The following is an 11,569-nucleotide window of genomic DNA, read 5'->3' on the forward strand; positions in this document are numbered from 1 at the left end:
GCAACAACTACAACAAGATGAACATATTTGACCGTGATTTAATTGTAATACACGTTTCTAAATGATGCCGAAGTAACAACATACTGATACCGGTTAGTAAAAACCATGAATTAATGCTTTGACAAGTCTGCAGACAAGACGGCAGGCGGAAAACCTTTTAAAATGCGTGTTTTCTGAATGGAGATTGGCTAAGCTAACGCAGTATATGCTCCGACCGTCCACACTACAACGGCCTACAGACGTAAATAAACCAGTGACTGTATTCGCCATGACACAGACAGTCTGTGGTTTGTACTTGTTTAACTTTTGTCTAATTTCTGAACAGATATGAGGAGCTGTGAGCTTGAGTGCTAACAGCTAGCGGCTGTGTTGTTTTTCTGGGGTTCTCATTGAAGATGACGTCACGGCTCCGCCTACACTGCGTTGCTATAGTTACTGCCCCAGCTACTAAACTGTAATGGAAACGCAGCATAAAGTGAGCCTGGCCTAACGAGGCCTAACGAGGCCTAGCCATACCGAGCGAGGCCGTGTAGTGGAAATGCGCCATAAGTGTGTGTACTTGGCCTTTGTTTATCCCCACACTGTGCTCCGTGATCACAGTGTGGTGTGAGAGAGCGTGCAAAGAGTATCAGGTGAAAGCTGTGTACTTATTGCAGGAGATGCTCCAAGTTATTTGGATGTTTTTTGCAGATTAATATTTTATTAGTGCCGGATGCCTCTGTAAACAGAGAGGCAGCAGCAGTTTATAAAGTGAAGATTAAGTCCCAGACCTCGCCAGGTTGACACATTAAGTGCATGAGCACATGTAAACACACACTCCAACAGTCTAAGATCATAAATACTTGCAGACTCCAAATCTGCACTGATAAACTGTCTTATCATATTGGTTTCGGACTCAGCAATCTGCTTCAAAGTTTATTTTTCCTCCGTGTTTCCAATGAGCTGCTAACCTCCAAGAGCGTCAATTATACAGAGAGAGAGAGCTTCTACTGAGGTTTGTGCTGAAAAAGTGCTGGTAGATGTTACTTATTTATTAATTTTGACCTTGAGGTGCAAATGTTTCCAACACAGCGGCAGCTCCACTACACACATACGAGACAGCTGTGAAGCAGATGATTGTTCCCAAGATGAAAGCCGGCGATAAGCTACGGCAAGCTGCATTCTAATGGCAGTTAATTGGGCTCGGCCGTTGAAGCACTCTCAAGCACACTCAGTCTGTTGTAGTGTAAATGATGAAATGCATCTTTGTTCTACGCTTGCTTTTTCAAAAAATCATCAGAAGATTTTGTTATGGTATAAATTCAGCCTGCTCTCATTAATGAAGAACATGCTTTATATTTAAACTTACAGAACTGAACTTTTTTAATTTTTTTTTATTTATACATTTATTAATTATTTATCAGGAAGGCATAGTTCGTTCATCTGGTGTCTGGGGCTGTAATTCAAGGTCTTTAATCTAACGTATCCGTATCCATAGAGCATATACCAACATGCATTAAAACATTAGACAAGTGGCCAATGAATCGTGGGATTACACACAGAAGAAGAAAAACAAATATACTGTACCTAACACCAAAAACAAATGTAAAACCACCAGTTACCTTACCTGCTTGCTATTGACTTAGTGAGTAAACCCTGAATTAATTCATGTTACTCTACTATTACAGTAAACAAATAGTGTCTGATTTATAAATGACAAAGCTTTCACCGTCCACGCAGGGAGAAACTCCCTTTGCAGGGAACTCTGGGATTTTGGCCTTTGCAGACCATCAGGGCCGGACTGGGACAATAAGTCAGGCCGGGAGTTATACACCCAGCCAGGCCACTACCAGTTTTCTTTTGTGCCAATTTCCTGGATTTATTTGTCAATATTTACAGCGTTGCTGCCCATAGTGATAGCCCTAAACTTTAAATCTACTACCCCAGAATAAACATATGGACATGGGTTCCTATTTATTTTTTTAAAGTGCAAACCTATTTAGGAACCTATCCATGTGAAGATATTTTAAGTGGACGTGGACCTCAAATCCTCTAGGGGGTTCCGGGGGCAAGCTCCCCCAGTAAGATGTTTTTTAAATGTTGGACTTAAATGCATCAATCTGGTGCACTTTGAGGGGGAAATAAAGAGAGACTAAACCCATATGAAACAGAACTGTATACATTTAAATAATCATAAAATCATAAGAACATGGCCATAACCAATAACATACCATATCCAATATGAAAAAACATTGAAACTTGTTTATTTATTTGTTTTTGGCCACTTTCATACAGATCATACACTAATGCCCTCGATTGGTCTCTGTGTGTCATTCAAGCTCGGGAGGGTGTGTACTGTATGTGTGGCTCGAGCGAACGAGAGAGAAAGCGTGCGCACCGGTTACGTGTAGTGTTGTTGTTAGCATCTGGTGCTAGCTAGCTGCTCTAACGGATATAATGAGCTGTCAACAAGGTGGAGGAGAGTCCTCTGCTGTCAGACTGAGAGACTGATAACTACAGCTCAGGTGAGGTAAAGGACTCTGAGTGTTTAGATAGTTAACTTAGTCTAAGTTCTCAGCGGGTCTCAAACGGTTTGGTCATAATTTATGTAAACACATATTTCCATTTGAAGGGGGAGTGATTAGTAAAATATGCATGAATAATAAAAAAAAAGTTACTAGGTGAAAAGAGGTAAGATAAACTTTAAAAACTTGTTGAGAGCTAAAACTAGTCTTTGCTGCTGCCTCAAAGGGGGAGAGGGGGGAGACGGGTGAGGCTGGTTCAGGTGCCCAGACACACTCACAACTATAAATGAACCAAAAACAAATAAATAAACAAGTTTCAATGTTTTTTCATATTGGATATGGTGTGTTATTGGTTATGGCCATGTTCTTATGATTTTATGATTATTTAAATGTATACAGTTCTGTTTCATATGGGTTTAGTCTCTCTTTATTTCCCCCTCAAAGTGCACCAGATTGATGCATTTAAGTCCAACATTTAAAAAAAAATCTTATGCGCCCCCGGACCCCCCCAGAGGATTTGCGGTCCACCTCCACTTAAAATGTGTTCACATGGATAGGTTCCTAAATAGATTTGCACTTTAAAAAAAAAAATAGTAACCCATGTCCATATGTTTATTCTGGGGTAGTAGATTTAAAGTTTAGGGCTATCACTATGGGCAGCAACGCGGTAAATATTGACAAATAAATCCAGGAAAATGGCACAAAAGAAAACTGGTAGTGGCCTAGCTGCGTGTATAATTCCCGGCCTGACTTATTGTCCCAGTCCGGCCCTGGACACAGATTGTCATTTGCTCTAGCTTTGGGGGTCAATTAGTGTCTAACAGGGAGAGGGTCATGTCGTAGAGTCCTTGGCCAAGATCCTTAACCCCAGATTGTTCCTGGGTTTGGTGGCAGGTTAACATGGGGCATGCATTTTAGAAATGTTGCCAACCCCTTGTGGCATCCCCCATCAAATTGCATACTGGGTGTATGAGCCAAAATGCTACGTTAGCCTGTGTTTATTGTTTTATTATTCACATTTACACCACACACATTGGTAATTGATCGTTTCTGGTCATTTTCACCTGGGTGTGGTTAATAATAATAAATTGTATTTATATAGCACCTTTCAAAACATAGTTTACAACATTTAACATACAAATACACGGACAGCAAGTGCATTTAACAAAATAAACTCAACTTGAGAATACATAGTTAAATGCATAGCAAATAATAAAACAGAAATACCGTACATAGAATGAGAATAAATGAAAAATAAAATAAGACTAAAAGTAGAATCACATAAAAGCAATTGTAAAAGTGAGTTTTTAAAGGTGACTTCAAAGAGCAGACAGATGTTGCAGTCCTGATCTCCTCAGAGAGGTTGTTCCAAAGTCAAGGGGCTCCTTTGTGTTTGGACCTGGACCTTGGAACGACCTTAGGGCTTTAACGGTTTTTAGCTTGAATGATATTTAGGCCACCTGGTGTATGTGCGGGTTTATCGTATGGCAATGGGGATAAGCTTAGCTTTGAGATATTTTGTTGACCGCATGGTTCTGCTTGGTAATTGTTTGTTTATTTGCTTTATTAAATCTCCATAAACACTTGTTCCTGCTTCTAGTTCCTCGGTGCTGATGGTTGTAAAGGTTCATCAATTTTGTATGGTGATGCTAACCTTTAAATGTGTGTCTGCAGTTCCCCCTGTGTCTGCTGCAGGACTGGGTGATGGGCTGGAGTCGGTGAGCCAGTTCTTTCAGCTGTGTGGCAACCTGAGTGCAGGCGGCTGGACCATCGGGTAAGGCTTGGGGAGTAACGGAATACATGCAACAGCGCTACTGTCATCCGTTAAAGTTTCAGAAAAAAAAGATGTAATCACATTAAAAAAATGTAAACTGGGGATTACTACCAGGATTACAATGTTACAAAACATCAAACAATTCAAAACGCTTTCACCATGGGAACATTTTCTAAACAAAAGCTTACATCACCGTTAAGTGGAAGCTCTGCCTGCCAGCTCTTAATAAACTCTCTTTATCCGAGGGGCCTACGTCTCATTTGAAGAAGCTTTTAGGGGTAAGACCAACTGCTAACTGCTGATGTTTGCTAACTCACGTCAACTAACCTGTCTACTACGACTGATGTTACTTTGGGACTGTTTGAATAAAGTTTGAGTGTGAAGTGGTAATAGCATACTTAACAAAGTATATTTACGTGCATAATTACCTAATATATTGAAACATAATTTCAACAGCATGCAAGTCATTAAAGTAGTGGACGGAACATTGCTTGCTTTTTTACTTCATCTTCAAATTCAGTATTGGGCTTTTTTTAAAACACTAAGAAGTAGTCACGTTGTTGTTGAATATCTTGGTTTCTTCTTTTCTAATGTTACATTGATGTGTTGTCTACTCTTTTTTGATCAGAATACAATAAGTAAAAGCAGTCTTATTGATATTTATTTGATATTGTCTTTATCTGCATATTTTATATTGAGGTAATCCAAAAGTAACAAAGTAATCAGGATACATTACTTTAATATTGGGGAGGTTACATTACTAATGACTTTTCTAAGCAGGTAACTAGTAATTGTAACAGATTACATTTTTGAATGAACCTTCCCAACTTTGCGGGTAAGGTAACTCTAAGTGAATAACAGCTACAGTGAAAGAATGTCGTGATAAAGTCTTGGTTTCTCCCCCATGGGCAGATGTTCACAGCTGGAGCTCTGTGGCTGTGCTCTTCGAGAAGTCAGTGTGAGCATCCAGAGGGATAGAGAGGCGCAGGAAATGCCTATCAGCTGCAGAGTGGGAGAGATCCTGGTGAGAGCGAGGCCCACTGTCCCACTGAGCTTCCACTGACCTCCTCTTTACCCTTAAATGAACACCTGAGCACTTCCATTTGAAATGTCTCAGCACCAGAGGCACTTCATGTTGTAGCCTTTCAGAATAACAATCCGAATTGCAATACTTTATTTGAATGGCCTTACTTTTTTATATTTCTTGTAAACCCTTCTTTTCATTTATTTAAGTTTTTTTGAAATGCTTTTAAAATAGTTCCATATTTGTAAGTTTTTTATAATAATGTTCATCTTGTGCTCTCTTTATCCAATGGTCACAACACTACTCAAAGTAGTCAAATCAGTCCACGAGAGTATACATATGGCCACTTTCTGGTTACAATTGCATTGTTTGATCCTGAAATGTCAGAAATGGATTCAACATCCTCCATAACCCCTAAAACCAGAACAAATTGTCCAAATCGGACAAGCTATTGTTTAACTATTGTCTGCATAGGCTATAATGGTAATTCATGCTAATTAACGCAATTTATGCTAAATGTGCAAATTGCCCAACATATGCAAGTAAGAATCCGGAGGTTTCTATGTGCTGGGGACCCGTACTATACATTTCATATCATAAAACGTTGGGGTACTCAACATTTCCGGGATCACACTGCTGGCAACTAGACTATACTAATATATGCACAATTTTACACCGAAGCAAATTCCTTGTTTGTGTAAATCTACTAACTACTGTTGTGATAAATCTGACTTGGATCAGTTTTGTCTCCTCTTCTGTCTCTCAATAAGCTGATGGATGGAGCCAGTCTGCAGACCCCCCCTCATCTGGTCCAGGGCTTGTGTATTTATGACGTGGTGTGGCTGCGTGGTGCTGGAACCTCCACCTCTCCCTGCCTGCACCTAAACGCCACTATGCACTGGGACTACCCCCCGGAGCTTGTGCGCCACTTCAGGGTGTACTGGCGGCGGATCCCCCCTGGCCAGCTGGCTCTGATGGGCCGGGCGTACTCTAACCTCTATAGAGTGACAGAGCTGGAGGTCCCAGAAGCCCCCGGCCTGCTGGAGCTGGTGGTGGAGCCGGTGATCAGGAAGGGCTTCCCGCTGCCAGAGAGCCACTGGGGCAGAAGGAGCCTCAGCTACACAGAGGCCAAAACAAAATGACTTTAAGATCTGAATGTCACTTCATTACAGAATGGGAAGGTTAACAACATGATGAACATTATTATTACTTTAAACTAGGGCCTGCAGAATAACTTATTGCAATTATTTTGGACTGATATTGCAATTGCAATTCACGATTTTATAAGAATTGTGGGTTTCAGACCAGGTAGAGAAAGTTTTGTAATCAGAATTCCCATTGTCATTGAAAAATATATTCCATTTTTTTTGCAAAGGATCCATAGAGAACAAAGATGTTTTGTTAAGTGTGTAGAATACAATTTATCGGCCGGGAAATCTGTACTTTAGCCTTTTACAAATGTTGTGCCTTTTGCAATTTGAATAATCCATATCGGGATTTTGATATATTCTATACAACAATTGTATTAATTGTGCACCCCTTCTTGATGAGGTAACAACCAAATGATCATTATTCAATCATACCAAGCAGTTTTCTTCAGGGCTACACCTGAATTCATAAACAACTGACAACTGGGCAAAATCCGTCCAGAGCTAAATTGAATGTGATTAAAACGGGAGAACAATTAGCATCTTGGTCTTAAAATGTAGCTTAGCATTAAGATTGGAAACATGTGGAAACAGCTAGCCTGGCTCTGTCCACCTACCAGCTTAAGCTAACTATCGCATCATATCTCATTTGTACAAAAACTGTGTTTGGTTTAAAGGGTTTGAGGTACGAGAAGGTTTTGAATTACTGATGGTTGGACTAATCTGTTTTAATAAGTAAGCTTATGATGATGCTAGTCAGGTTAGCTGCTGCCACCTGTTGCCAGCATTTGTGCTAACTAGCTATAGCTTTACATTTCGTGTTTAGACTTGAGTTTTATTTATGTCTTCATAAACAAGGATCATGCATAGAAAAGCCCAAATCTGAATTATGCCCCCTGGGCAGGAACACGTATAACAATCAACAAGCACTCAAAACCTTACATAGTCTATCACACTAACCATTATACATGCAAATCAACATGTAAATATCACATTTATTTCTACAACTATATGAAATTAATATGAACTAAAATATCAAAACACAGTCATATAATGCTGATAAGACTGGTTGCTCAATATCCATTCCTACTCATTGAAGTCTTATTGTATTCCCCATATTGTTTAACCATTCCTTGTTACTACATGTTACTTGTATGTGCTGCAGTACCTTCAGTCTCCTGTGTTGCCTAAGACGGCATTTGATAAAGGATCATTTACTGAATATTATATGAAGCATATAAAGGGCTAATATGCATGTTCTGTGCATGACGTTTGCAAAATGGTCTTAATCATATTAACTCATATTACATCTCAGGTTTCTCAATGCAATGGTGTGTTTCAATAATAATCCATATGTAACATGAAGTACCGGTTGGCTGTGGGGTCTCACTTCGGTTTGGTGATGTATCGGGTTACAGACTTATCACTTGACAAGATTTACCTATCCAAATATACCACATATTTATATTTTCTTTCTTCTCGTTTTCATTGGCATATGTGGATTCAGCACTTTTATACTTGGATCCACCAATGTGCTTTATATGATCGATCTATGTTAACTATGCGAGAACATTGTAAACTGAGTGAACTGAACTGAAGGATAATTTCAAAACGGTTTGTTAAAGACTGTAATACAACAAGCTACATCAATGATGTGATCACTTTCTCATACAGTACTCACAAGTCTTCTGTAGGGCCAGCTTTTATTGGCTTTATCGTACTTCACTTAAATCAATTTGTCAACATCTTTTGAATTTGATAATAGAAAATATTTTGTTAATCAGTGTGGACATTTCATTTCATTGTGATTTAAAAAATACAATACTTTGTAGAGACAAGTAAAAAAGTTCAGCCTCATGATCTCAGTGCTTTGTGCGGAACCAGAACAGCATGCGTTTGTGTAAATATGTGTAAAAACTTGGACTAAAGGAAACTAACCCAACTATGTAATGAAAACTAGCCCAACTATGTAATGAATGTAATCAAACATTCCAAACCTGGTATACCTGCTTAACATTAGCATGTTGGCAATGACATACTTAAAAGGTCTAGTGTGGCCGTGGGCTTTATATCTCATTGATCCATTTATTTCCATAAGCTATAAGTTAAAGGTCATCTATTATGCAAAATCCACTTTTTCCTGTCTTTTCTACATAAACATGTGTCCCCTCTGTGTAAAGAGATTCTGGAAGTTTCAGGAAAAAAGACTCTCTTTTTGTCCTGATCCATTTATATAAAAACCTGTCTGAAAATGAGCTGATAAGATTTTGGTCACTTTATTGTGATGTCATAACAATTTTGGCTTGTAACCATTAGCCAATAACCAACCAACCAAGGTAAAGTGCCTTTATTGTTTTTTGGCTGAAAGTTAAACAGGTCAGTGTTTTAATCACAGAGCTCAGACTCTTGATTTGGTTTAGCAGAACATTTAAAAAAAAAAGGTCATGTGATCATAGAGATTGTCAGAGCCATTCCAGCTGGCATCAGAGTTGGAGATTAAACCTGCCGAGTGATCATCTTCATCATCTGCAAGGCCATCGGGCCCTGGTCTGAGGGGATCTGGGACACAAAGACAAGTTTAACATCTGAAGTCAAAAGTCTCCATCATGAGAAGGTAACATGAGTTCTAAAAATATCCTTAATAAACTGAACTTGATTAGTCTCCAAGCAGTGTCAAACATCAAATGACCAATACGTAACAACAAATGCCAGTTACTTACCATGTGACCTGCTTTGAGGATCCAATAGAAGCCAAAGTTCTTATAGGTCTTGCAGAAAGCTCCAGTAACGCCTTGGGAGGTGGGATCGTCCAGGGGGGTCCACCTCATCTTGTTAAAGACAGGTAGCCCCTCCCACTTCAGCCTCTTCACCCACAGCTCCTGACCTGTGACAGTAAAAACAGACCATGTGACAGGAAGTACAGACCAATGGCACGCTTCAGTACGTTCAGTACCCATACTTTAGAGAGGTTCAATGATTAGTTTTGTAGGCCGACCCAGAAGTTGACAAAAAGCCATGGTTTTTTTTCCTTTGGATTTACAAATTCAATAGGTTGGCATGGTTACATGTCAACACCGCTAAGCTAAGGGCAGATAATGTTTGGCAAGAGGATTTTTAGTAGTCTCATATAGCCACTTGTTAGCAACCACTGATTTTAAGAAACAAAGATTTAGACGGTTGCCAGTGAAGTATTACTTTTTTTACTATATTTTAGTACAAAACATTACATTTGGTAAGGTTTTATTAACCAGACCTTTTTTCGGGAATCCAACCAAAAAATAAAATCATTCGAAAAACCAGAATTCAAGAAGATGCAACCGGAAGTATAAAATGCCAACTAATTTCCCGGTTTAGGAATCATTCCTGCACCACATACCCTTACTATAACTTGTACTCTTTATGTCAAATGCAGCATGCTTAAAATACCAGGACGCATCTTGTCCCATTTTACAGTGTGCAAGACATCATTTTTTTGGCTATTCTTACCCACAATCCTTTGCGCAGGGAATACACCAGTAAGAAATAATTTGCCTAAAATGCAAACTTTGTGGGGGCAGCTGCAGTATATGGGAAAAGAAAGGCATGCAATATGGACCGCAGCCCATGTCACAGAAGAATAGACCATGTGACAGGAAGTGCCTCACTGCACGGAGGTGGAAGAAGTACTCAGATATTTTACTTAAGTACTATACTGTAAAAATACTCTGTTACAAGTAATAATTCTGCATTCAAAATTCTCTTCAAGTAAAAGTACTGTCATCAAACTGTACTTCAAGTACAAAAAGTAAATACAAATGTTCCAGTATGACCCATATCAGATTTAAATATGACATGTTTGTATTATAATTATTATGCATTGATTTCAATGTTCACTTGGTAAAGGTGGGGATTATTTAGATGACTTGATATACTGCTGCGTTGCTTAACCTATAACACAATGATTTATTGGTTGATTAATATTCTGTATAATAAATCCATACCTGCAAAGAAGCCAATAAGTACATTTGTTTAAAAAAAAAAAAAAAGTACAAAATTGCCTTAAAAATGTTGTGAAAGTATTAAATAGCAATACATGAAAAAATACACAAGTTGATCACAAGTACCTAAACAATGGTAACTAAGTACAGTACTTGAGTACATTTACACTGCTGCTGCACTTAAAGTAATATAGTGAGGGAGTTACCCATGGTGTCCACGATGAGGTCCAGCTGGCCGTTGTAGACGGTGACGTTAACTCCGGCGCTCAGCAGCTGGTCCACTACGTCCACCACAGGCCTCATGAAGTCTCCTGCCATGTAGCTGAACACCTCCTCTGCCTGGCCTGAAACACACACACATATAATACAAATAAACTCTGGAAAAGCATGCATGTTGTTGAACTAAAGAATCGGTACAGTACCTCCCCAGGTGACGTTCTGGGGGATGATGCCCAGTTTCTTCCTGATTAGTCCATTCATCAGCTGGCTCAGTGATTGGCTGTGGAGGGGTCTGATATGGCGACGTACCTGCAGAGCTGTGGGGAACCAAACCTCTTAGTTTAATAATGAACGTCTCAGTTATCGGCAGTCAGTTTTAACTGAGCTGTAGATTCTTACAGATATAGTCTTCTCCTGCTGCAGAGCTGCGGCTCTCATCCGGCTCCTGGGTCAGGATGTTGTAGAAGTTGACGCCATTGGAGTTCTGACAACCAAAAGCAAACCACATCAAACATGATGCACACACACAAGATTCAAGAGTTTTATTATTATATGCACAGTGGCTACAGTGTGCAATGAAAATCTTCAGCCCCGAGCTCCTCCAACAATGCAACACACACACACACATATATATACATATATATATATATACATATATATATACATACATATATATACATACATATATATATATACACACATATACATACACATATATATACATATATATATACACACATATATATATATACACATGTATACATATACATATATACATATACATATATATACACATATATATACATACATATACATATATATACACATATATACATATACATATATACATATATATATATACACATATATATACACATATATATATATACACATATATACACATATATATATATATATATACA

General features: G+C 38.8%; 2 protein-coding genes across 2 annotated transcripts; one reads left to right on the forward strand and one right to left on the reverse strand.

The window, feature by feature from the left end:
• Window positions 1–3,518: 3,518 nt before the first annotated feature.
• LOC104956773 (cytosolic endo-beta-N-acetylglucosaminidase-like) lies at window positions 3,519–8,288 on the forward strand. The gene is made up of 3 exons (XM_010784308.1): window positions 3,519–4,278; window positions 5,191–5,302; window positions 6,073–8,288. Exons 1-3 carry the CDS (start codon window positions 4,118–4,120, stop codon window positions 6,442–6,444), a joined length of 645 nt encoding a protein of 214 aa, XP_010782610.1. The 5' UTR covers window positions 3,519–4,117; the 3' UTR covers window positions 6,445–8,288.
• Window positions 8,289–8,781: 493 nt separating this feature from the next.
• LOC104956774 (retinoid-inducible serine carboxypeptidase-like) lies at window positions 8,782–11,169 on the reverse strand. The gene is made up of 5 exons (XM_010784309.1): window positions 11,046–11,169; window positions 10,850–10,963; window positions 10,634–10,771; window positions 9,171–9,334; window positions 8,782–9,009 (listed from the first exon to the last, which is right to left on the reverse strand). Exons 1-5 carry the CDS (start codon window positions 11,152–11,154, stop codon window positions 8,947–8,949), a joined length of 588 nt encoding a protein of 195 aa, XP_010782611.1. The 5' UTR covers window positions 11,155–11,169; the 3' UTR covers window positions 8,782–8,946.
• Window positions 11,170–11,569: the final 400 nt, after the last annotated feature.

The sequence above is a fragment of the Notothenia coriiceps genome, unplaced genomic scaffold (assembly GCF_000735185.1).
Source record: "Notothenia coriiceps isolate Sejong01 unplaced genomic scaffold, NC01 NC01_scaffold00026355, whole genome shotgun sequence".
NCBI lineage: Eukaryota > Metazoa > Chordata > Actinopteri > Perciformes > Nototheniidae > Notothenia > Notothenia coriiceps.

Coding starts and splice junctions, on each gene's coding strand:
- LOC104956773 (XM_010784308.1), top strand. CDS start 4,118: ATGGTTGTAAAGGTTCATCAATTTTGTATGGTGATGCTAACCTTTAAA. Junction 4,279..5,190: donor GCAGGCGGCTGGACCATCGG/GTAAGGCTTGGG, acceptor CCCCATGGGCAG/ATGTTCACAGCTGGAGCTCT. Junction 5,303..6,072: donor GCAGAGTGGGAGAGATCCTG/GTGAGAGCGAGG, acceptor TCTCTCAATAAG/CTGATGGATGGAGCCAGTCT.
- LOC104956774 (XM_010784309.1), bottom strand. CDS start 11,154: ATGTGGTTTGCTTTTGGTTGTCAGAACTCCAATGGCGTCAACTTCTAC. Junction 10,772..10,849: donor CCAGAACGTCACCTGGGGAG/GTACTGTACCGA, acceptor TGTGTGTTTCAG/GCCAGGCAGAGGAGGTGTTC. Junction 9,010..9,170: donor TCCTCAAAGCAGGTCACATG/GTAAGTAACTGG, acceptor TTTGTGTCCCAG/ATCCCCTCAGACCAGGGCCC.